The 25,615-nt window shown below is 43.1% G+C and overlaps 1 protein-coding gene across 1 annotated transcript; it reads right to left on the minus strand.

The window, feature by feature from the left end:
- Positions 1 to 635: 635 nt before the first annotated feature.
- VSIG1 (V-set and immunoglobulin domain containing 1) lies at positions 636 to 25,615 on the minus strand. The gene is made up of 9 exons (XM_081897446.1): positions 25,502 to 25,615; positions 21,233 to 21,347; positions 18,313 to 18,473; positions 14,788 to 14,886; positions 9,991 to 10,189; positions 8,061 to 8,222; positions 5,543 to 5,662; positions 4,616 to 4,754; positions 636 to 3,183 (listed from the first exon to the last, which is right to left on the minus strand). Exons 2-9 carry the CDS (start codon positions 21,321 to 21,323, stop codon positions 2,991 to 2,993), a joined length of 1,164 nt encoding a protein of 387 aa, XP_081753572.1. The 5' UTR covers positions 21,324 to 21,347; positions 25,502 to 25,615; the 3' UTR covers positions 636 to 2,990.

Here is a 25,615-nt window from a genome sequence, read left to right on the forward strand (position 1 = left end):
TCCGGTGTTTTAATTTTTTTCATGCATAAGGTACTTTGAAAGACCTGTGCCTTTAACACTGGAGAATTGGTGCCTGTGGAAGAGTTAGCAACATGTATGGATATAGAACACAGCAGTAGGGGATTTGTAAGCCTGCGAAAGAGCACTGCACTTGGGCATTGCTGTTTCTTTTATCTCTGCCCCTTCCCTCTTTGGCTGTATTCCATGCCATAAGCCTTACCCTTTGATTGCTGGGCCCACCAGGCCCACCAGACACATGGACTCTTGGAGGTGGGTTTTCATGTTGCAAATTGGGGTTCCCGTGCTTGAGCAGTTAGAGACCACTCCCATAGAAAGTCCTCTGCTAAATGGATAAATAGCCTGACCTTGCATAAGGCTGCTTCCTGTGTTCTGTTATAGGCTGCCTTTCCCTATACTTTTTTTAAGTTATGCAGCTGGAGCTTGTATATCACTTTTTCTCATAAGCCCTGGTCTCATCATTGCTCCCAGTATTTTGGAATCGCGAACAGCAGCATTGCATCAATAGACTTTCAAGTAATTTTGTAGAGAGAACCCACCCACACCCACCCCATGCATGTGGAGCTTTGGCATTTGGTTGTCTGATGTGTTTCTTTCATTATAAAAGAAATGTAGAGTTGTAGATTTCAACAAAAGTTTATTATGTTTTGGAGTAACAAAAGAATCACAGCAGTTTTCTCACCCCTCATCCTGTTACACTTGTAGAATTGGAAAGGGACCCCAAGAGTCATCTAGTCCAACCCTCTCAATGCAGGAATCTTTTGCCCAACATGGGGCTCAAACCCACAACCCTGATAGAAAGAGTAACCCTACATCACTGATCACAGTTGAGTAGAAGAGCAGATGTGTATTACTCATTGGTAACAAATATATTCTATAAAAGCAAATAACAGAAAAAATACAGATTTGTTTGAGTATAGAGACTGCAGTACAAGACAGAAGGAAAATTAAACTAAGCAGCTAAATACTTCATCCAAAAATTATATTCATGTTATAAAAGGAAAAAGACATCCTGTCATCTTGACTATTAAGCATCCCAGTGAAGCTACAGATGTTAAAAGTTTTTTAAAAAGGTAAAGGGACCCCTAACCATTAGGTCCAGTCGTGACCAACTCTGGGGTTGCGGCACTCATCTTGCTTTATTGGCTGAGGGAGCTGGCGTACAGCTTCCGGGTCATGTGGCCAGCATTACTAAGCCGCTTCTGGCAAACCAGAGCAGTGCACAGAAACGCCGTTTACCTTCCTGCCGGAGCGGTACCTATTGATCTACTTGCACTTTGATGTGCTTTCGAACTGCTAGGTTGGCAGGAGCAGGGACCGAGCAACGGGAGCTCACCCCGTCGTGGGGATTCGAACCGCCAACCTTCCGATTGGCAAGTCCTAGGCTCTGTGGTTTAACCCACAGCGCCACCCGCGTCCCTCAAAAGTTTACATGGGTGCAAATTGAACACCATAATTTTATCAGATAGCCCAAGCTAGATGTTCCACGGTGTTAAACTCTATCCAATATTTAGAAACCATATCAGCAATCTTTACCTTGCCTATTTATCATCACTTGGCAGGGGCGGGGTAGATATAAAACTGGGGCGGGATTGATGCAGGCAAATTCAGCGGTGAAGTTTAGATACCCTTAACTTGAAACAAGTCCTCATTGTCCTCCAGCATTTGCTCTAAAGGATATTTGGTTGAGAGCTATGATACAAAATGAAACCTTAGCAGTTTTTAATGGGAACAAAGAAATATACATGAATGCATGGGTACACAGGGTCTAAATGCTGTATTCCAATATACTCTTGCAGCAAGAGAGAACTGCCTGCAGAAGTATACATTATAATACTCGTCCATGCATAACTTTCCATGAGGATGTTTTTCTCAGAGAAGCTGTTGCACAGGAGGATGTTTCTGAAGTTCCCTGTGATTGGAAGAGGAGGCTCAATGAGCTGCTTTTAGGAAAGTTGGGACTGAGAAGGCCCATTGCAAGACAGAGCTGGATGCAAGCTGCTTTTGATCACCCCCATAGTAAGTGCAGTTATTATGTAGGATGAAAAATGTAGTTTGGCAGATAGTTCTAGGATAGCGTTATTCTGAGTAATAACTTAAGCTGTGAGCCGTGGAAGAGCTATAGTTGTATTAGAGCCTAAAACATCTCATCCCATTTAATAAGGAAAATGCAAAAGAATAATGTATCGGCACAGCATTGTAAGTGCTTTAAAAATATGATTTTTACATATATCTTAAAAGTAGGTGTTGCCAACCTTAAGCCATGGACACACTTGCATTTTTAAGTGTGTGCTATGGGCTCCAGACTCTGGGCATTTCAGTAGAATTAATCTGAGCCTGGAAAGTACTATAGAGATGATTGAAGGAGTGGAGAAGAGGGCTGCTCTTCCAACTTCCTCCTTCAGCTCTGTGTACTTTTCCGAGGGGAGGGGGGTAAAAAGGTGGCCACCATGATCACCTCATAACCAAGAAGACAGTGAAGGGGAGAGGTCAGAGGTTTTGTGGGTACCAAGGCAAGACCTCAAGAGCATAGGTGCAACGTTTGCAATACGTGTGCTAAAGGAATAGTACCTGCCTTTCTTTAGCTGTTTGAAAGCATGGGGTCTCTAACTCCTTAAAGACCTGTGCTCCAGTTCTGAAACCTACACACCAGCTGAAAAGATGACCAGTACTGCTAACCTGCTGGAGGAGAAGGGGGTGGGGAGGTGAGATAGATACTGTGCAGCAGTGTGCATGCAGGCCCAGGCCAGGGGACAAAGCTGCCATGCATGGCTCTGGGTCCTGGATGTTCACATGCAGCCAAGGGAGCCACACGCTGAGCAGCCTTTTGTGCATGCAGGTCCTGATCCAAAAGGGGACCTGCATGTAGAAGCCCTTGCTGCACTGGGGGAAGTGGTTAAAATGGTTGTGCTTTTTATAAATTTGTTTCTGGACAAGTTGCTGTTGGGTTCCCTTAACGTTGTGAGGAAAATTTAGGCAACTGGTTGGCGCTCCATTTCTTGTGTCGCATTCTCAGGCATGGCAGCAACCTCAACCTCCTCTGGGGTGCTGTATTCACTGGTCTCATTGGATTCTTTGCTTGGTGGAACAGCTGCCACTGGGGCACTTTCTTGGCTGGGCACAGCAGTGTAGGCAACATTCAGTGGTTCTTTATGAGCCACAGTCCTGCAAGACAACAAAGTAAGAGCATTAGTATTCAGAAATTTCATGCAAAACAGAGAAGGTTGTAGTACCTTTGGGGTTTTTTTTATTTGGTTGTTGGTTTTGTTATGATTTTATGTATTTGATATTTTATGTGAACTGCCCTGAGACCTTCGGGTATAGGGCAGTATAGACATTAAATAAATAATAGTAGTAGTAGAAGTAGTAGCCAAATCAATTAAAGCACAGGTGTCTCTAGGAATGGTTCTCCCTTTTCCTTTATTCCCCAACCCCATCACATTTTTCAGATGGCTCATGGTTTTGAAGATAACAACTCAACAAGCTGCACAGCTACAATGGCTATAAGAAGACAGAATTATAGGGTTGTGTCCAACACAGTGCTAAGTTATAGTACCTTGGTGTATACTGCAAGCGAAATGTTTTGCTTCAGCAGAATGTTGTAGTGCAACAGAATGCAAAAGCTGATTGCAAAGCCTATTGTGCAATAAAGTCACCAGCAACCTGTTATACAATAAGTTTCTGCTAGCCCAGCTGTTGTGCTGGATTTCTCTGTTGCACAGCATTAGAACTCACCTGTCTATTCGCAGAAGAGCCCTTGTTCTAGCAGACAGACGGTGAATATAGCCCATCATGTCTGAAGCAAACTTAGAGCAATGCCCTACCTACCCCATGCAGGCAGCAAGTACAGCGGGTGGCGCTGTGGTCTAAACCACTGAGCCTCTTGGGCTCGCTGATTGGAATGTTGGCAGTTTAAATCCACGGAGTGAGCTCCCGTTGTTCTGTCCCATCTTCTGCAAACCTAGCAGTTCGAAAGATGCCAGTGCATAAATAGATTCTGCTGCGGTGGGAAGGTAAACGGCATTTCTGTGCGCTCTGGCTTCCCTCACGGTCTTCCGTTGCACCAGAAGCGGTTTAGTCATGCTGGCCACATGACCTGGAAAGCTGTCTGTGGACAAACGCTGGCTCCCTTGTCATGAAGTAAGATGAGCGCCTCAACCCCATAGCTGACTGGACTTAACCATCCAGAGGACTTTTACCTTTACCTTTATTTACAGCAGGTGTGAGGAACCCTTTTCAGCCTGAGGGACACATTGCCTCATGGGCAATGTTCCTGGGGAGTTGTGTGCCAGTGGTGGGTGGGGCCAGAATAAAAGTGGGTGGAGCAGTTGTTATGACTCTTGTTGAACCTTTGTATAGTAGGCTTCATTCCAACCACAAATATGTCAGGTTTCTGTACACACACATATGTGCAAGCAGGAACCATTACTACAGTTCAAATAAATATTTCAGCCAGGGAAAAGAACTGGGGAAGAGCATGGAACGGAGCCAGTGGGAATGGAGCGTGGCCAGTGGGGAGCTACAAGGGCCAGACAGAGAAACCTGGAGAGCTGCAAAGCTGAGCCCCCAAAGCTGAGGTTCCCCATGCCCAACTTACTGCATTTCACTGATTGCAGCTTTCTCTTTTTTCTTCTTTTCTTTCTCCTTTGAGGCTACAACCCAAACAATTACACCAATCAGAGCAGCTGCCAGAATTGCTGCAATTAATGCTCCAACAATAATGCCACCTTCTGAATCTGAAAGAATAGGGAAGCCAACTCATTTAATATATGGAATGAACTTCACAGATTAGAAGCAATGCACACTGAGAAGCCGATGCGTGCCTTCTTCAGGTATGCTCCCTGCAAAGCGAGAAAGGTGTGCTGTTGGGGCAGCAGGCCCATTGCTGATCTTGGGACCCCAGCAGATGCCTGACCTCACCAACTTCTGGCACTGGCCCCTCAACAGGAAGGTTAGGAGAACATATTTAACCTTCCCTGCTGTTTATGACTAGCTAGCTGGAACACAGCCTGGAATGTTGTTGGTGTTGGGACGGTTCCTTTTTATTATTATTCTTTGGCAACTGAACGTTTTGAGTAGGTTAACAAAAGCTGGAAATGATTCTGACTCCACATTTCCTTTCAGGTCAGCAGCAATTGATGTTCTTTCAGCAGCTCAGCAGAGAGAAACAGTTTCACCAGTGGCAGCTCAAGGTTTTGGAGGAGCCCTGGGTAACCCTCCACGGCCCCTCCCGCCCTCAGCAAGCCTGCCTGTTCAGTGCAGCAGGTTCAGGAGGCTTTTGTCAGTGGGATGTGCATTCTTGGCAGATGCCTGAGTTTGCCATCACTGGCTGTAGCACCACATCTTTTAAATGTGTCTTTTCCTGTGTCTGTTCTGTTGTTCTTGAAACCATGCAAAGCACCTGTTCAGCTCAGGTCTTGTGTCAGCCCCAGACATCCTAGAGCAGCTAATATTTGGGAATTTCACTGAATAGCTATTCCAAATATAAAGGATGAAAAGGTTGACATAATTATAGCAAACTTACGTTTTGTAGTGAGGTCGATTTGGCAGGTGCTGTTTCCAAGAGAGTTAATAGCTGTGCAAACGTAGTAGCCTTCTTCAAACTTTGTCAGGTTTCCTATTACCAAGCGACCACTTTGAGGAACTGTAACAAAACGTGAGAGAAGTTGAGGTTTAATTTGTTTACCTAAGACATTTATACATTCCCACCCCTACCCCATTCAGTCAAAAAGGCTGCTAAAGCAGCGTACAAAAATCATTAATAAGAAGGTCCCTGCCCTCAGCTGCACAACCTCAGGTGTACAAGAGGCAGGATGCACAAAGGAAAGGGAAGAAGCGGGGAAGGTAAGTTCAAGGTGGGGTCAGCTGCCTGTCAATCCACTGATGTCCTGATGACATCCAGTGACTGATAGGTGAGTGGTCCTGCCCACCTGTCAAAATCCGCATGGGCTGTGGGTTGGGAGAAATGGGTCTGCAGGGAATTTGTTGGTGAAGAAGCACCATGCAGGACTGAACTCTTTGTTTGGATGGCTGTCCAGTCCCTAAGAAGGGAGAGCATGAGGGGCCCAGGCAGTGGCCCACTGGGAGTTCGCTTCTGGATAACAGACAGAGGAGGCATGAAAGGAACTGCAGTACAGTTTTCCCCACTAGAGGGAGATGTTTTGTTTTGTTTTGTTTTTATATTACAGCCGTTCTTTATAAATTTGCATCTATGCATATAAACCAGCATGTGCACATCCTATGCAAACCAGTGCCCTCTCTTCTTCTTTTTGGTTTTCTTCCTTTTGAGGTGAACTGTGGGTGGCCACCCTATTCATGTCAGGTGTCTCATGAGGGTTGTAGCTCAGTGGTAGAGCACCTGCACTGTATGCATAAGGGCACTTGTTCAATCCCCAGCACCTCCAGGTGGGGCAGGGAATTATCCTCTGTCTGAAATCCTAGAGACCCACTACTGGTCAGTGTAGGCAATACTAACCTAGGCTGGCCAACAGGACTGACTCAGTATCCTATGACAGATTGCATAAGAGGAAGGACCCTCTCTACCACACTGGAATGTTCTTGTTTAGAGGCAGTTTTTTGTTTCCATGCTTGCTAAAGGGATTTAAAGATTTTTTATTTAGAAGAGAGGTAGCAGCACTTTCCCTTGTGAATGGGGCACTGGATAATATTTTGTGGGCTTCAACTTCAGGAAGGTAAAATGTTAAGCAAGAGTTCCTAGCTGTTGAAGCAGGTGAATAATGGGACTCTTCTGCATAAAGGGGTGGCAGCTGTCGTTCTGCTGAGGTTTTCAAGGAAAGGCTGGGCACTGACCATCGTCAGGGTTACTTTCAGTGTAGAATAAAGGTAAAGGTAACGGTAAAGGTAAATGACCCCTGACAGTTAAGTCGAGTCGCGAACGACTCTGGGATTGCGGCGCTCATCTCGCTTTACTGGCTGAGGGAGCTGGCGTTTGTTCACGGACAATTTTTCCAGGTCATGTGGCCAGCATGACTAAGCTGCTTCTGGCGAAACCAGAGCAGTGCATGGAAATGCCGTTTACCTTCCCGCTGGAGTGGTACCTATTTATCTACTTGCAGTGAGTGCTTTCAAACTGCCAGGTTGGCAGGAGCTGGGATCGAGCAACGGGAGCTCACCCTGTCGCAGGAATTCAAACCGCCGACCTTCCAACTGGCAAGCCCTAGGCTCAGTGGTTTAGACCACAGTGCCACCCTGCTTTATTCATCCCAGATGACCCAAAGCTTCTTGCTACTCAAGAGTTCGGGCAACCATCAGTATTTTTCAGGTGTCCTCTTTAAGCCACAACATCAGGCTTTGCATGTTGCCTAAATCAGGGATGGGGAACATGTGGCCATCCAGATGTGCTTGGACTCTAGCCCAAATCAACCCTGCCTAGCATGACCCAATGATGGCAGCTGAAATCCTACGACATCTGGAGGCTGCAGTTCCCCCATTTCTGATGCTCAGAGCCAGCCCACACCTAAGCAGGGTGTTATGTACTGTGTTGAATAGGATCCAAAATGCAGCAGTCTGATTGGTCCTACAACAATAGGATCCAAAATGCAGCAGTCTAATTGGTCCTAGAACAATGCAGAGTATGATTGGTCCGCAGGAGCCACCCAATCCAGCTCCAGGTGGAAGTGAATCCACAACCTGATTGGCCTACAGGAGAATCCCGGAATTAGCCAATCACGTAGGGCCCATTGTGTAAATAATGTATATAAAGCAGACATCCTGGGGGAACTTCCATTCCTCCTTACCACTATGAGCTGAATAAAGAGCATGAAACCCACTCTCGACTCTGAGTATATTTTACAGGGTGTGGCAGTCACCTCAGGCAGCGGAAGGCCCAGAGGCACTGGCACTGGTGGTGAAGTGTTACCAGCAGTGGCACCAGCTTCCAGTGAGATCTCTCTAAAATCTCGCAAGATATTGCAATGTATGCCAGATCTCAATGGAAACTGTTGCTGTTGCTTTGCGGGCACTGCTGCACAACCAAGTTAAGAGGGCCGGTCCTGCCGACATAATACACAGATATTACTTACTGTAGTTCCCTGTCACGTGTACAGCTGAATCTCCCGATACTCTGTGCCAGAGATATATAGGTTCAGGCATCCCCATTTCAGAAAAGCAGAAAAGGGTGATGGCGTGGCCAATTTCAGCCTCCTTATCTTGAACAAAGCTGCAGTGAGGCTTGGAGGGGGGGACTAGAAAACAACAGCAGAAAAGGCAGATCAGTGAAGTTCTCCCTGAAATCTGTGGCATCATTATAAATACGCCCTGTCCCAGTTATTCTAGAACTATCGGCGAGAAGTAAAACTTTATTTGTAAAAAAAAATTAAATCACTTATTAGATGTTTTATAAGTTTTACATCACCAAAACAAATAAATTAATTCAGCAATACGAAAGAAAAACACAGGACTTTTAAATATATATATATATAACATATATATGTATATCCCCCCAAAAAACTACTTTAGCCCTTGAACAGTAAAATAGATTTATTTCCATATATGGAGCTGGTAGGGCAGGAGACAGGAAGCCCAAGCAATAGGAGGAGCCAGAGCCAGTGACAGGCGGGGCCAACTAAGTCTAGCTTTGTCCCCATCTTCCTCCTTGATGGGTTCTGCAAGAGCAACACTGACCCTGAGTGGTTGTAATGAAGACGTTAGACAGATGCCAGGGTTGGCTAAGACTGAGGTTGGTGGGGCAGTGCCCCATTTGCCCTGAGAAACCACCCTCCACTGCTTCAGGTGGCTACCATCATCACCACCTTTTAGGATGGGGTTTGGGCGGGGTGGTCGCTAAAGATTTTTATATTATTTCTGCAAACCTTTGTTCCTTCAAGTCAGCGGACATTTCTTCCCCATGTAGGTGGTGCTGCTTTGCCTAACATAATGGCTGGCACTCAGGAGAACTGAGTTCCTTTGTATGAATATATAACAATAATGATAAGGCACTTCTGTGTAAAAAAATATCCAAAGCCACTTATGATGAAAGTCACCCAGTAAAAACACTTAAAAAGACCCACATAAAACTGACAGTGTAGCAACAATCGAGGGTCAGCAGAGCAGGTTTTAAAAATTCAGTAAAAAAAAACAATGCATACGAAAGAGCCATGGATCACCCATTAGAACCATGTCGTTCTAACATTTTGGCTGTGCCTCTTGCAGTCAAAAGATTGCCTAGAAAATAATGTGGCCCCCAGGCTTTAAATCAGTTTCCATCAGCCCCTGCTAGCATGGCCAATGCAGGGGTGCTGGGAGTTGTAGTTCAGCAACATCTGCAGGGCAACAGGTTTCAGTTTCCGTTTATTACAACAGACAACAGACATGGAGCCAAAACAAGGCAACTGAAAAACAAGTGAGAGGTAACAACATGCTTGGTAAAATTCCCAAGGTATTCAGAACTACAAGGTGTTAGCAGACCTTGCAGTTTGGATGAATTGTATTGGAATAAGGACTTAAAATTTCTGGAGTTAAAGGCTTTACTCATGCAGGAGCTATTTACAGAATACGTAGAGATAAGAGAGAGAAAGTGACAGACATATTGCTGGGAGAGAGCAGCAAACAAAATGGCTCAGCTTTTAAGGGTGAAGTTAACTTACGCAAAGCAAAGATTACAAGCAAGTGCTGGCTAGGTTGCTATCCAAACAGTACCCTCTTGTGGTTTAAAGTAACACATGCATTAACCAGAAACTCAAAGAATTAAACATCGTTCTTTGAGCAACCATAGGAGGAACTCACTTGCCCCTGCCTCCAAAATAGTCCAAGAAAAACTGGACGTGCTATACACCTCGAATGCTATATATCAGCTGGAAAAGAAACATGAAAACCAGGGGACTGGAATGCCAGGGAACAACTGGCTGGAGCCCTGATCAGGAGTTTTCCAGTTAGGATCTGTTAACACTGAGTCTGAAATTCAACATAGTGTACAAAATCAACAGGAATGAAGAAGAAGAAATAAATAAATACCTAGTACGCTGACAGACATTGTTTTTTCACCCTGGGTATTTGGGTTTTCAGGGTTGAAAACTTCACAGGTATAAATACCAGAATCCGATGCCTGCATGTTTAAGATGGTTATTGATGCATTTCCTAGTCCGGTGGCGGCTCGAATGCGACCATGAAACTGTCCATAAGAATTCGAAATGGATCCCTGCCGATAATAGATCTGTAGCACAAAATTTAAGGTCAATCACAGTCATAGTAATGGAATATTGTATTTTCTGTTTTTTGTTTTTTTAAAAAAAAATACTTCCAGTATCTCTATGTTATCTTTTAATAGAGTAAAACAGTTGTAAATTCAAGTAAACAGAGTAAAACTAGAGTCATGTTTTTGAGCTCCACATGATCACAGCACATATTTTAGGGTTGCCATATTTCAAAAGGTGAAACTCCAGACGCAAAAGTTGTTGAGCTTTTGTTGCTGAGCTGTGTCATTGACACAGGACTTTTCCATAATTCTGGCATCGAGTTGCCAATTGCCAATGTCACATTGATCAGTGTAGCTGCTTTGCAAAACGTCATGAAAAATAAAGTGAGTGCAAAATGGACCAATAATTTCTACTAGTTTAAATTATAATGATCAATCCCTGTCACCCAGCAGCACAGTCATTCTATTTACTTTACAGATCAGCTTGATTGTATTCAAAGAAACACTCATGAAAATGGATGCTGGATTGACTATTGCTTATCCTCAATGTTATCTAGACACTGTCATTGACTGAAAGCAGGCTGCACCCTAAAACTACCAAGGGCTGTTGGTTACTGCAATAAGTAACATCCCCTCCCTCCAAAAAAGGGTCACACAACTGAAAGCTGTTGCTTGGGGCTGTTTTATGCAACATTGCATCTCCTTCCCAACTAAAAGGAGTGAAATGAAAAGATTTAAAAGTCACAGGGGACTAGAAAATGGTATAAGGGTGCCCCCAGAATGTCACTCTGCAGGAATGATTCAATCTCACACCAAAACTTTTAGATGTGAGCATTTAAAGTAGATTAAAAAGCTTTGTCACTCTAGCACACTCACAATATTTTTAAGTGTGTGTTGCAGTTTGGAAATTGATGGGAAAATGCACTGAAATGTGTGGGGTGAACGAAAATCAAATCAGCACAAATGCTCATTGTCATATAACCTACTTACAAACAATTCTGAACAAATGCTCAGTAAAGACCAGATATAATCTTACCTCTGCACAATATTTGGGCAAGCCAATCAGGGCAAATGCTCACTAAACGGGGTAATCTGGAAAAGCCCTAGCTGAAATGAAACTATGTGAATAATTTTAGGGTACTTGGCCACCAAAGGCCTTGTTTTCTTCTAAAACCAAAGGCTTTAACTCCTGGAAGAAGAATTGTTTATTATGGCCTCAGATCAATTAACATTCAGTGCAAAAAGAAAAGATGCAACACTTTTTAAAAGTACAATTAAAATGCAAATACGTTTTTTCCCCTTTCAAGAAGCCAGCAGAAAACTCTCTCCTGATCTGCACTGAGGCCAGAATTTTTTTTGCGACCCTCTCAGCAGGGCTGGCCCAAGACATCTTGGCACCTGAGGTGAACCACAAAATAGTGCCACCACCCTGTCAGGGAAGAAAGTATGAGGGAAGATCTACATCAGGAACAAGGGGAGGGGGGAGATAAAGATCTACAATGGGATCTACTGCTCTTGTGCCTCCTGCCTCCTGAGATGGTCACCTCACCTTGCCTCTCAGTGATAAAAGAGAACACATTCCTTAAAAGCAAAACAATACCAAATTTCTGGGAGAAAAATTCACAGAAAAGTTATCAATAAAGAGATAATATAAAGGCTTGACTCCTACACAGAGAACTCAACATGGTCAAAATCTGACGATCAGCTAATTCTGCCAGCATCTCTACTCTTTCCTGAGAGATATAAGGAATACATTTCCACTGTAAGTATGTATTTCCTCTGTACAAAAACAATATAAAAAGAGCCTGCTGGATCAGAACAAGGGCTCATCCGGTCCAGCACTCTGTTCTCATGGTGGCCAACCAGATGTCCAGGGGGAGCCCACAAACAGAACCTAACTACAACACGGTGATACCCAGCATAATCAGAGACTAACTGCCTCCAACATGGAGGTAGGGTATAGCTGTCATGCCTAGCAGCCAACCTCTCCTGCAAAGAGAAGTGTACTGGTAATGTCAAAGTTCAGGAGCTCACCATGGCAGCTCCTGTAGCCACAGTCCACAACCCCAATCCACACTATGCCTGATGTAAATTTTGGAGGTCCCTTGGCACCCCCAGGTACAATAAGTCTACCTCAGCATTGACATTACCACCTGTTCCTCCTAATCAACTTTTCTACTAACTGTCTGCATGCCAGGTAGAGGAGTAGCAAGCAAGCTGTCAGTGGCATCTACTGCTCCCTCTCTGGCCCTCCATCCAAGCCAGAGATAGATGAACAAATGGGTTGCAACAGGAAAGGAAAGAAGCAGGTCCAGTGGGTCAGCTGCACATGCATTATCTACACCCCAAAGCAGCAATGCACAACATCATTAAGTTTCAGCTAAAGGTATTAAATATAAATAAACAAGAGATTACAAACAAATACCACATATGGGGGTAATATGACCAAGGGCAGCCCTAAACATAATAAATTGCAATAAGCCAAACAGACCAGAAATCCTTAGCGGTAGAGTCCTACACTGATGGCACTTCTAAGGAGACAAATCCATTCCTTGGTCTTCCCTGGTAGATCCATGGTCATCATAACCTGCCCTGAAACCCAAAGAGCTACCTCTGTTATTATCTATTATGATTGCTCCACAGATTCCTTGAAGGATCAGGGAAGCCATGAGAAGACATCACTATGGCTTTGAACAAGGGTGGGGAACATGTGACCCTCCAGATGTTGTTTGACCTATCAGCTACAGGCAGCATAGACAGTGGTCAGGGATGATGGGAGCTATAATCCAACAGGAACAGGAGGGACACAGGATTCTAGAAGAAACCAGTAGCTACAGAAGAAGGCACTAGCCCTTTAATTATCCATCCAGGGGTGAGGGGTGAGGCCCAAGCTATAAAATTTGGCACTTGCACCAGGACACTGTTGAGAGAACTCGTATGTTCTGCCTCAGCTGCAGGATCACTAGCTATGGTCACAAAACCCACTTGTAAAGCCTTCTCTAATGTGCTGATCCTGCTTTGCCTAAACTTCCTGTCTGGTTGGACCACTGGGACTACTGACCTCCTGCTTGCATGGTCCATCACCTATACACCCATCATGGTTACTAGAACATGGATAACTATTGCAAGGTTATATCTGTCCAAACATGGTCATAGTTGGTGAATCTCCTGAAGCTGAAAAAAGACGCTCTTTGCTACCAAGGACACCTGATGCTCAAGTGACAATTCTGGATCCAAGAACATTCCCAAGCTATGAGCCTACCTCTTTAGGAGGTGTGCAATTCCATCAATGGCAAGTTGAACACCACAAAACTGTACAGATGAACCACCCACCAACAAAACTAAACAAAAAACCCCACCCACTAACAGTGTTTTGTTAACCACCCACCAACAGTGCCCCATCTTTCCTGGATTGAGTTTCTTAGTCCTCCACCAGTCTACTACCATACCCAGGCACCAGTTCAGAACATCTACTGCCTCTCTTGGATTAGCGGATTAAAAAATATAGAAGTGAGTTTGGATTATTTCCCTTTTTAGCATCTACCAAATCTGTCAATTTCAGTTTCTCAGTCTTAAATTCAGTTCTCTACATTTCTGCAGTAGTTCACTCCCCACCTCCCCCCCCAAAAAAAAATCCTCATGAGAAATCATCAGCATTTTAATGACATTTTTCCTAATATACACATTTTTGCAAGCAGTTCCCCTGAATGCATGTTCGTAATTTCCACTAATATCTGCATTTATATACCCAGTTGCCCCAATATACACATTTTTGTACATATTGCTTGGTTGCTGAACCACATCACAAAATTTGGAGAAGTGCGAATTTCAAAGGATAGCTGAGTCCTTGACTGCAGATTGTTCTGGAATTAAGTACTTTAATATTCAAATCCCAACTGAACTAATCAACTGGGGAACTTTGATTCTGTCACATGAGGACTTACTGCGACAAAATGAAGATTAATCCTGAAATGCAATCTTAAGACTGTGTGAGGAAGAAGTTTAGAGCTTATATTTGAGAAAACCTAACTCCAGAAACCTGCAAATAGGATATAGAAGAACATAAATAACAATGCTAGATATCAAAGTAATATGTTATAATGAGCAGCCTTTGGAAAACTCAGTTTCATAATGAAAAATAAGAACATTTCCTTAGAAAGCTAAAGTTTAAATACGTGCATATTACCTGTCATGTGTTATGGAGCAGAAAACTGGACCATGACGCAGAGAAACATGAACAGCTTAAGAACAACACAACATGCCATGGAGCATGCAGTTTTAGTAATATCATTCAAATACAGAAAAACTAATAACTAGATATGACAGAGATCAAAAGTTACAAATATAGTGGAAAAGGACGCGGTTAAAATGGACATATGCAGAATCGGCGGCAAGAGGCGAGGCGACTCAGACTGATGGAATAAAGCAGTGTTAGTATGGAGATGCTACAACTGCAAAAGACCAAGGGGATGGTGTCATGGATGATGGGTGGATGAACTAAGAGCAGGGATTATGTGGATGCAAGAAGCAAACAGCAGAAAGTGATGGAGAGAACTTGAAGAGGTGCATATCCAAAGACGGACTTGAGATGCTGTAGAAGAAGAGGTTTGCCTTACCTTATTAAGCGAGCTACACCTTCCCCGTGCATCTGTTAGGTACACCATCATTTGACAATGATCAATGGTCTTTGCATCAATAAGGTGGCACGGGGAAAGCTGCATTTGAGTAGAAATGGGCTGAGAAATGAGTTGTGACTTTTTGAATGCAAAGCCGATGCTTTGCCTACTGACGTACAGCCCTTCCTCTGTGTGTTTGATTATCATTAAGAGGGAGGAGACAAGTCCAAGTATGAAGGCATTCATAATTTCTAAAGCATCAGATAGACATGGAAGCTTGCTAGCTTAACCTGGTAACTTCTCCCAAAGGAAGTAATCAATCATGTTGGAAAGAAAGGTTTCATAATATGCCATCTAAATTAGGGAGGTTACAGGTATGATGTCATGGTTCATAGCGGGATTATAGTATTGCAGAGGAACATATGAAGCTCCTTATGCCAAGTCAGGCTATTGGTCCATCTAGCTTAGTGCTTCCCATACTTTTGGGGCCACCACCATCCTGGTTCCATAAGATCATCAACAATGCCCCTACCCTACAAGAAGCATTATTCAGAATAGTGGTTTGCATGACTCACTAAGAAAGATAATAACACAATAAAAATTCAACACAGTAGCAGTAATAGTCATAAAGGACAAATTAAGTGTTCAATTAAATTAATACATTCACATTACATTCCTTTTTGATTAAATATTTTCATGGCACAGTCAATAAACATTGAATTGTAGCTATACCATTTGAAGATGTCAGCATCAACATAACCTATATTCAGGTTTTTTAAAAAATACACTTTTTAATAGCTGTAGTTCCCCAGGAAAACTAACTTACAGGCACAAGTGTGTGTGTGTGTGTGTGATTGATGCACACACAAATAAATATATACTCTGATCTAATATTGTAGTTGGAAAAAGAATGCACAGCAAAGAATACTGCACGAAAAATATTTTTAGGCATTTTTACTCATGAAAGCATAAGGGTGAAGGAAATTATAGCAAAATAGTTATATATAACTACTTAACAAACATATACAAACATCACCCAGCGCAGATGTACAGTAGCTAATTTATAAGAAAATCAGTAGTTATTGTCAATAATCGGCTATCTTGTTACTTGTGACATTTCAGAAGCATAAATACAAACAAACATTACCAAAGTAAATAGCTTTGAAAGAGATAAAAACAGTAAAATTTAAATACAAAGCAAGAGATGGGTTTGTACTAGGTTCTAGCCTGGTCATAAATAGGTGATCAATGTGCACATGGGGGCCCTTGTTCCTATCACCCCTTTGGCTCTTAGTGTCCTGCCAGGTAATCCCAGCACCCAGGTAATCCCAATCCCACTTTGGGAACTGTTATGTACTGAAGTTCTCACCCTGGGCCAGCAGGGGGATACTGTAGATAGTTATGCAAATAAGGGATTGAAAGTGCCATTCAGTGATTGGATAGTTTTAGTAATTGTTACAGTTACATTGTACTGGAGCTCTATATAAGCAGGCTGACTGAACCCTTCAGTTCAGTTCTGTTCTGGCCTGTGAATAAACAAGAGCTGTTTGAAGAATTGCTGTGTCGTCTGATATGTTCACCCACAACTTAACAGGAACCACTGATCTAACTCTTTACCTTCTCGCTCTCTATGGAGATTCTAACTCATTGTTGTCTAGGCTGACTGGAAGCTGCTATTCAGGACTTGAACCAGGGTTGTTGTTTTAACTAGCTCTCCCTGGAGTTGCCTGGGATTGAACTTGGAACTTCCTGCATGCAACATACCTACTTAACCTCTGAGCTGAAGCCCTTCCATCTAAACCTCAGGACAGCAAGTTTACCGTAAATCATATTACAACCTTTGGATGTTAGCCTTGGCATTTCATAGCAGAATTGTTTTTAAATGCTATTGCAAAACACACTCAGCATTTTGAAAGAGAAAATCTTGCATCAAATAGGTTGTTCCCCTCCCCAACCCAATAATGGTTGTTCCATTATTTCCAGCGGAAAATAGAGACAGGAATCCCACCAAATGACACCACAACAATCCTATTCCCTACCCTGTTTTTTCCACCATATTTGTGGTTATCTGTAGCTCCATCTCCTGACCCCTTGCCTATCAGAGTTTTGCATATGGGGCTCCATCCCATGACATCAGAAGATCCTGCCCCCTGGTTCACAATGGCATGAGTCCCTGTGCACAGATTCAAAGTCTTCCAGAGTATTGTTTTTGTGTCTGGCCTGATTCTGTGGCAGACCATGGCAAAAATTATCAGGCTGTGCTCACAGGGTGATCATATTAAAATATTGGGTTGTATATTGGGTTGAACAGACCCTGTTGCTCTTTGAATGGAAGTACACAACCTGAAGGCATAGGAGAGCACGAGAGAAATGAGTGGTTGCCTTGGACTAGCATATGGAATTCTGTTGGTTGGTAACTAACCGCACAATCCTAGGCATGTCTTCTGAGAAATGAGCACCTCTGAGTTCAATGGGGTTTACTTCCAGGGAAGTGTGTGCAGGATTGCAACCAGAATGTGATAAGAATCAGTAGCCAGTAAAGTGAGATACAGGGAAGTAGCCAATAGGACCATTCCCCAATCCAACAAGTTTGCAGCCACTGCCCTCAAGTCAGAGCAGCTTCAAGTATTTTAATTAAGGGTATATTTAAGGGTGGAATTTTTTTTTAAAAGGCATGTAAAATGACAGATGGAAGTAGTTCCCTGCTGTGAACCAAGATTCGCTGCTGTGTCACATGGGCTAGCAAGCAGGGCGGGGCAGAGCTGTTTACCCTGGCTTCCTAGCACAGAGGTTGATCCTAGTAACCGAAAGGGAGGGAAGGTCAGCGTGATGTGGGCCTGCACCACCCCACCTTCCCTGCTGCCCCACCCTTCTCCCTCTTGGTTACCAGAGCAACCCAGATTGGGAGGCCACATAAGCAATGCCTATCCCCACCCCACCCCGTTCCACCCCAATGGCTACTACTGGTCGCATGTGAAATGCTTCCTTCATCTTCTGGCTGCCAAGATGAAGAAAAATAGAGGTTTTGCTCAAGGCGGTTAAAGGATTAATCCCTGTTCGAAGTTTATGTCTCCTCCTGCTGTCCCAAGGATGTACCCACTTCCAGGGAAACTTAATTATTGAGTAGAGCAGTTTGATCTTATCCTCTGGTGGTCAGAAGCGACAGGAGGGTGCCAGCACTTAGCTGACCTCCTGGTAGCAGAGTTGCTGCTGCGCACTGGTGGGAGGGAGATAGTTGGGAGGTTTGTATTGTGCAAAAGCACCAATGGAGCCATATGGTGCCCCTGCCAGTGTGTTTGCACCACATTGAACTCCATGTCACCTTGCCCTGCCCACTCTCCCTCCCAGTAAGGGGCTCAACTCCACTACTGTGAGGTCAAAACGATTTTTAAAGAAATATTTGGGCCTTCCTTAGAATAACTTAAAACTACATCAAAAACAGCAATTGGCATTCAAAGCTATTGGCAGCTGGCGATACATAACTAAATACATGGCTATATAGATATATTTCTTAAAGCTTCTTACTATTGGACGGTTCTTCGAATTGTGATTGTAGAAGCTCCACTGAATGAACAAACCAGATATCGACATCTCCGTTCTGTATGTGCAAAGAAGAGTGACATTCGCACCAACGGTTGTGTTCACAGAGGTTTGTGGCATAGTCACAATCACACAGCTCACAGGTCCTGTGGAAAGCAAGGCGAAACAGGTCAATCAAAGGCTGTGAGAAGCCAAGGAAGTAATACACTGTTCCCATATGTTCCTATATGTTCCCTCCATTGCACCATGATCAAAGGTTCTATCCAGGTTTGCCAAGTGAAGTGCTACATGTGGGTAGGGGCTTTTCGGCTGTAGCATCAACTTTATAGAATGCCCTGGTCTCTGGAAAGGTTGGAGCAGGGCTGTAGCTCAGGGGAAGGGCACCTGTTCTGCATGCATAAAGTCCTAGATTCAACTCCTGACACCTCCAGAAAGGTTGAGGAGTTTCCCCAGTCTGAAACCCTGGAGAGCTGCTGCCAGTCAATGTAAATGATGCACTGAGCTAGGCCTGACTCAGTTTAAAGCCGCTTTGAATGCTTAAGGTCAAAGGTAAAGGGACCCCCGATCATTAGGTCCAGTCGTGGCCGACTCTGGGGTTGCGGCGCTCATCTCACTTCTTTGGCCAAGTGAGCCAGCGTACAGCTTCCGGGTCATGTGACCAGCATGACTAAGCCGCTTCTGGCAAACCAGAGCAGCGCACGGAAACGCCGTTTACCTTCCTGCCGGAGCGGTACCTATTTATCTACTTGCACTTTGACGTGCTTTCAAACTGCTAGGTTGGCAGGAGCTGGGACCAAGCAACGGGAGCTCACCCCGTCGCAGGGATTCAAACCGCCAACCTTCTGATCGGCAGGTCCTAGGCTCTGTGGTTTAACCCACAGCACCACCCATGTCCCTTGAATCCTTTGAATGCTTGGCTCTTTTTATTTGCCCCATCAAGTTAAAGCATGGCTTCTCGGGGTAGCTTTTGGAAGTCCATCAGGCTGTGGATTCCTAACTCCATTGCTTTGGTAGTATGCAAGACTCGTCTTCCGCGGTTATTTTATGTTGGAACAAAGATTCTTGTGACTAATAATTAAAGACTAACCATTTTATTATGGCATTACAAGAATAAGTTTGTTAGTCTTTTTATAAGAACTTTGTTCTTTTTGCTGCAATACAGCTACTCTTCTAGAAGATTTACATTGGGCGTTTTTCTCCTTTGTATTATACTGTGCATTTTTATTATGTTTTGAGGTGGTGCCATTTTGGCAGAATAGGTGCAAGAAGGCCATATGGAATTTGAAACTGATTTCCACCCAGTCTGAACCTAAAGAACGCTGGTCTATATAAATAGAAGATAGAATAAAATTCCTCCAGGTCTGGAAGATACTTATTGTTCACAAATGAAAGGGACTTGATTTTGGCTAAGCATTTTATATTGTTTATTTATTTCAGTCACTTTCCACAGGCACAGATCTGAGTGGTTTTGCCTTTGCCATGCCACTTTGCCCCAGAAAACCCACACTTTTGTGCGAAATCGGCATTCTGCAGAAAACCCTATTGCCATTTAGCACAATACTGCAGATGTTCCCAAAGAAAAGCAGCAAACAGAAGTGTAGATGAGGCCTTAGTTGGATATAACCCACAGTATAAAGATAAAGGGACCCCTGACCACTAGGTCCAGTCTTGACCGACTCTGGGGTTGCGGCGCTCATCTCGCTTTATTGCCCAGGGAGCCGGCATACAGCTTCTGGGTTATGTGGCCAGCATGACTAAGCCGCTTCTGGCAAACCAGAGCAGCACACGGAAACACCGTTTACTTTCCCGCCAGAGCGGTACCTATTTATCTACTTGCACTTTGACGCGCTTTCGAACTGCTGGGTTAGCAGGAGAAGGGACCGAGCAACGGGAGCTCACCCCGTCGCAGGGATTCGAACCTCCAACCTTCTGATCGGCAAGACTTAGGCTCTGTGGTTTAACCCACAGCGCCACCCACATTATATTTAAGTCTAAAAAGGCATGGGCATTCATGAGAGCTTGTGCCAGCCTAGTATAAATGTTTCACCTTATAAGAATTGACTGGTGTCATTTCACGAACTACTTTTGAAACTCAGTTTTCTATGAGACAGGTTATCTGGATCCAGATTATAGGTTAGTAATTAGGTAGTTCAGTCTTCCATGTGTATTAACTCAGAAATAGGGATGGAGGAGGAATTCAGTTCAGCAGGCTAGGATTATCAAATACACACTTTCAAATGCAAACTGAAACACAGTGATCCTTCAAAATTAACACCTGAATTTTGCAGTGCAGTTCCCCCAACCAAACATGCTTACAAAAACTGCATATATTAGAGGAAATTGTGCGCAAAAATGAAGAAATTGGTGGAAATAATATACATAAATGAAGATTTGGTGGAAATTGTGTACATTAATCAAAACTGCATATAAAAATATCTATATACTGTATGAAGAAATTCACACTAAAGTCCTGGTGAATTTTCACAAGCACCTTAAAAAATATCAAATTGCTGTCAAATGTGACTTAGTGGTCAAATTTGACGTAATGGTCAAATTGCTGTAATATGTGGGAAACTGCATTTAAGATTAGAAAAATTAGAAACTGAGAACTGAAACTACAGATCTCTCCGTCCCTACTCACAAATCCCACTGCATTAAATGGATCTTACTCCCACCTGCTCCAACACCCTCTGAATTAGTAATCTCCGAGTTTTAGAGATACTTTTCAACAGTTTAGAAAAAAATCACACAGTGATCAATGTATAAGAAGTCTTTAAGCTGTGGAAAAATTATTTTTGCTTTAGCTCTATCCCAAAATATATATTGCCTGTGTTGACCACAGTCCAAAAAAGATAAGCCCTTTCATTCTTGTTTAATTTCAACTGCTATATTGCATGAATCTTACCTGTGATTGCTGCTAGAATTACAAGTATCTTCAACATGGTTGCTGGTGTCTTCACAGGCCCAGAGAGAAAGCGACGCAGATGCTGTTGCATGAAACAGCAAATCCCAACTGAGGACTTAAAAAAACATGCTCTAAGTTTCATTTTATCAGGTAGAGGTATTGGTAAGTCAATAAAACTTTTTTTGTTTTTCAACTTTATCAGATTCATAAGACTGTTCTCAGGGTAGCTGGCTGTATGATTTGTTTAGCTGAAATCATTTCATTGGGTGTGTGCTGTTGGGATATGTGTTAATAATAAACCCAACAATTCTGTAGTGCACACAGGGCGAGATTTTACCATCATTATTCATGATGAGAAACCATTTCTGTGGCTACTGTACAGAATTGTAGTTGCATTTCACTTGAGATGCAAGCTTATAACTGATTACACAGATTCCAACAGAAGAAACAGTCTATGGGCCAAGAAGGGTGGTCATTACCATCTGGAGTGAATAAATGAGCTAGGCTCTCATTGGGAAATAAAAACACCCAACCTTAGTTATGTATAAAATAGCAAAAAACAAAACAAACCCACATAATATACAGTTTGGAGCTATACCTTTTGCCTAATTTGGACTCCAGAGGTCTCAAATTCACTGGAAAACATCCATAATGTATTAAAATAATTGGGGGGAGCATAATTGAAAAGACAGTGCAAAACCAGTAAGTCTAGCCCAGGGGAAATACATTCTGCCCCCCACCCCAGAGTTTCATTTCCCAGTCTTTAGATACTATGTATTTCGGCTGGGGTTTTCTTTTTTACAAAGAAAACATAATTAAGGTGGTTTTTGGTGAAAGCTATTCATTACAGATGGCCAACATGGCTGATAATTCTACTATGATCATATACTATCAAAACAAGGGTACCTTGTTTATTTACTCCAGATGGTAACAACCACCCCATTCTAGAGCCCTGAACCCCAGATCGATATAGCTGCTGGCTGATGTAACCCCAAACCATGGGCTAGCAGTATGTGAATGAGCCTACCATCCTCTCAAATTTGCATCCTCCCATCCTCATGTATGGCCAGAAGGTGGAGCTTTTGCCTTTCATTTGAGTTAACTGCAGTTTGACATTTCACCTGAACCAGGGATTGCTGTTTAATACCAACAGTGGCTATGTCAGCCACCCATATTCTTAACCCTTTGTTTGAATTTGACAGGCTGATATTAACCATAATTAGCATTAAAACACGAGCCCCAGTTTAGATGAAATGATAAATGACAGTTAACTAAAGCCAAAAACTTCCAAACTATATCACGGGAGATCCTAGCAACTCCTGGTTGTGCAAGGGTAGGAAATATTCAACCCTAGGAGGAGATTAGGCTTATTTATAGAATCCTAGAATTTTACAGTTGGAAGGGTTCCCGGGGTCATCTAGTCTAACCCCCTGCAATGCAGGAATCTCAGCAAAAGCATCCATGACAGATGGCCACCCAACCCCTGCTTAAAAACATCCAAAGAGTCCACCAGCATCCGAGGGTTGTGTAGATGCAGAACCTTTTTCAGCCAGAAAACCAAATCCTCTTCTGGGCAACTTTCTGGGAGCCAGAGGTAAAGACTGGCAGAACAATCCATACAAATTTTACCATTGACTAGTAGGCTAGTTTTCATGCTAGCCTCCTATTCCCCTATCAGGCAAGCAAGGGTCATTATTAGATTTCAAGGACATATTTCAGCCAGGAACAGACACTCTCAAGCACTGTGGGAAACAAAGCCAGTGAGGTTTATGGTCTGGGGAAAGATGGTGGGAGTGGGGAGGGGACAAAGTCTGCAGAGATTCCCAAGGATCAGAAATAGAGGCCTAGACTAGAGGACAGCATTTAGCCATCAGTTCTGATGTTCTCTGTGGCTGATGCAGTACTAAAACCATGATTGACAGTTATGTCTGAGCAGAGCTTTGTGTCTCACCCCTACCTATTCCTTGAAAAACAAACAAATGGGGGGGGGGGAACCTATCCAGTCTAGTAATTGAGATCTGGTTATGCCAAACATCTTCCAACATTTTGTAACTGGCTATGCCCCTGCACTGCTGTTTTGTGGTCTAATAATTTTCAGCCCTTTCAAGTGGGCCCTGGAGTTAGAATGTTTGAGGACCCAAATGGATGGGGGCATGGGGGGAGAGAGAGGAATGTCAGATGGAGAAGTCTGAGGGAGAAATAAATAGCCAGGTAAGTTGGATTTCATTCTTCCCCTTCTCCCTGATGTAGAGCTTCACTCGTCCCTTCCTCTCTAGTGGGGAGATGCCATTTCACACCCTCCAACATTTCTCCAATTAAAATAGGAACATCCTATTCTACGTTAGGAAGCTTCTGATATACTTCTGTCACCTTGAGCCAATTAAAAGCTCTCCGCCTGACCTACCTCACAGGATTGTTGTGGAGGAAAAAATGTGTGAGGTAATGGATCGTGTACAACACCTTCCATAGACAAACGGAATGAAATTAAAATTCTAGCTATAAGCTGCCTTGAATCCCTGCCAGGGAAAAAGTGGGATATACTACTAGTAGGAACAACACCAACAACAACGGAAATTGAGAATGACCAGGAACATACCAGAGAATAAATCCTATTGAACTCAGTGCGACTTACTTCTCAGTAAATGTCAGCATCACGATTTCCTTTATTTAGTGCAGGCATTTTATTTTCAGTATCTACACACATACGCCCCCTCCCCCATGCCACTTTAAATTGTTTTCTGAAACATGGAGGGAAAGAAAAAGAAAAAACAGGGACATTCTAGGGTCAAATCAGAAACCAAGATGGTTTCTGTAATTCCTGTCCCTGGAAAATTTGGGACACTTGGAGGGCATGCTATTTTGTGGTTCGTCTCAGGTGCCAAAATATATTGTGCCAATTGCACACTCCTGTACATAACTATGTAAGTCCCACTAAGTTCAGTGAAGCTTACTATCTGTTAAGTTTGCAGGCTGCAGCCCCAGTTAAATCATTGCTCATTATCTTCTTTGCCAATAATCTAAGAATGAAGTGTCTCCATTCATGCTTTTAAAGGAGAATACATAAATTTACTGTAAAACATGAAAATATGATACATTTGTTTCTATGTAATATTTTTGCTTTTAGCTTAGTGAATTCAAACATTAAGGCTGCAGTCTAAACTCCACTTTCAATAAGACTTCCACAGAATTCAACACTTCTCTATTCAATAGAAGCTAGCTCTGGGTAGGTTTGGTTAGGATTATGCAGTAAAATCTCTACCCTGGTTTTCTGGTCTTCATAGAGTTGGCGGGAAGGAAAGAATTAAGGTTGGAAAGGAGCTGATATTTGCCTCAGCCAAACAGAAGTTATGAGGTCTGCCTAATGAATAGAATACGTTGCCCCCCTTCCAAACCCTAGGTCTCTCTTGAAATAATGCTGCGTCATCAACAGACCCAAATCATTATTTTCTGAAACAGACTCTCTACCAGCCAAGGCTTTCTCCAGCTGCTAGTGCAAGGCATTAACAAGGAACATTAGCTGGTGCCTGCAATACACATTTGAGAATATGCAGCTGGTGGCATGGAAACACTATCTCAAGATAGGCTGGAAAATTAGCTTCAGTACCAGGCAGTGCATGTTAACACATGAGTCAACACCAAACAAACGGAAAAGGCCTGTACTTAGTCACCTACATTTATAACACTAAATGCAAATACAGTGAGCCTTCTGTAGAAGTAGAAAAGCATGGGCACTCTCACCCAGGAGAAAACTAAGGCCCTTAATCCACATCCAGACACTGCTAGTTCTAATCAGGGTAGGCCCATTGAAATTGATAGGCTTGACTCTTCAGTCCATTAATTTCAATTAGGTCTGTTCTGAGTTTAACTTAATTGGGTCCAACCCATGGCATTTCACAGACAAGCCAGTTGCAGCATGTGTTTGCAGCCACCTTAATAAATTAATTCACTTGTTCCGTTGTTACTTCCCACAATGTCTTGAAGTTACTTACAAAAACAAACAAATACAATACATACCCCACATAAATATTATCTTTCAGTTTTAATGGCAGACTCAACGCTAATAATACAGGGGGAGGCATTAAAAGAGGATTAGATAAATTTATGGCGGATAACTTGTTTTAAGTTATTTTTTAATACTGCTTTTAATGCCATAACCCTCCCTGGGACCCTAGGGTGAAGAGCAGCAAGAAAGAAAGAAAGAAAGAAAGAAAGAAAGAAAGAAAGAAAGAAAGAAAGAAAGAAAGAAAGAAAGAACCAGTGGTTACTAACCCTGATTAATACGGTCTGTCTCCACTATCGCATGAGGGGTGCTTCTGAGGACCAGAGGCTGGAAAGAAACCACAGGAGCCAAGAGTGCAGTTGTGCTGCAGTTTGGCTTGTGGA

Source organism: Podarcis melisellensis (genome assembly GCF_964234715.1).
Source record: "Podarcis melisellensis genome assembly, chromosome: Z".
NCBI classification, from domain to species: Eukaryota; Metazoa; Chordata; class Lepidosauria; order Squamata; family Lacertidae; genus Podarcis; species Podarcis melisellensis.

What these genes read in the sequence shown, in the direction of transcription:
- VSIG1 (XM_081897446.1), bottom strand. Translation starts at nt 21,323, where the DNA reads ATGCAACAGCATCTGCGTCGCTTTCTCTCTGGGCCTGTGAAGACACCA. An exon ending in AATTCTAGCAGCAATCACAG is followed by an intron (nt 18,474 to 21,232) that starts GTAAGATTCATG and finishes TGCTTTCCACAG; the next exon opens with GACCTGTGAGCTGTGTGATT. An exon ending in AATCGACCTCACTACAAAAC is followed by an intron (nt 4,755 to 5,542) that starts GTAAGTTTGCTA and finishes CTATTCTTTCAG; the next exon opens with ATTCAGAAGGTGGCATTATT.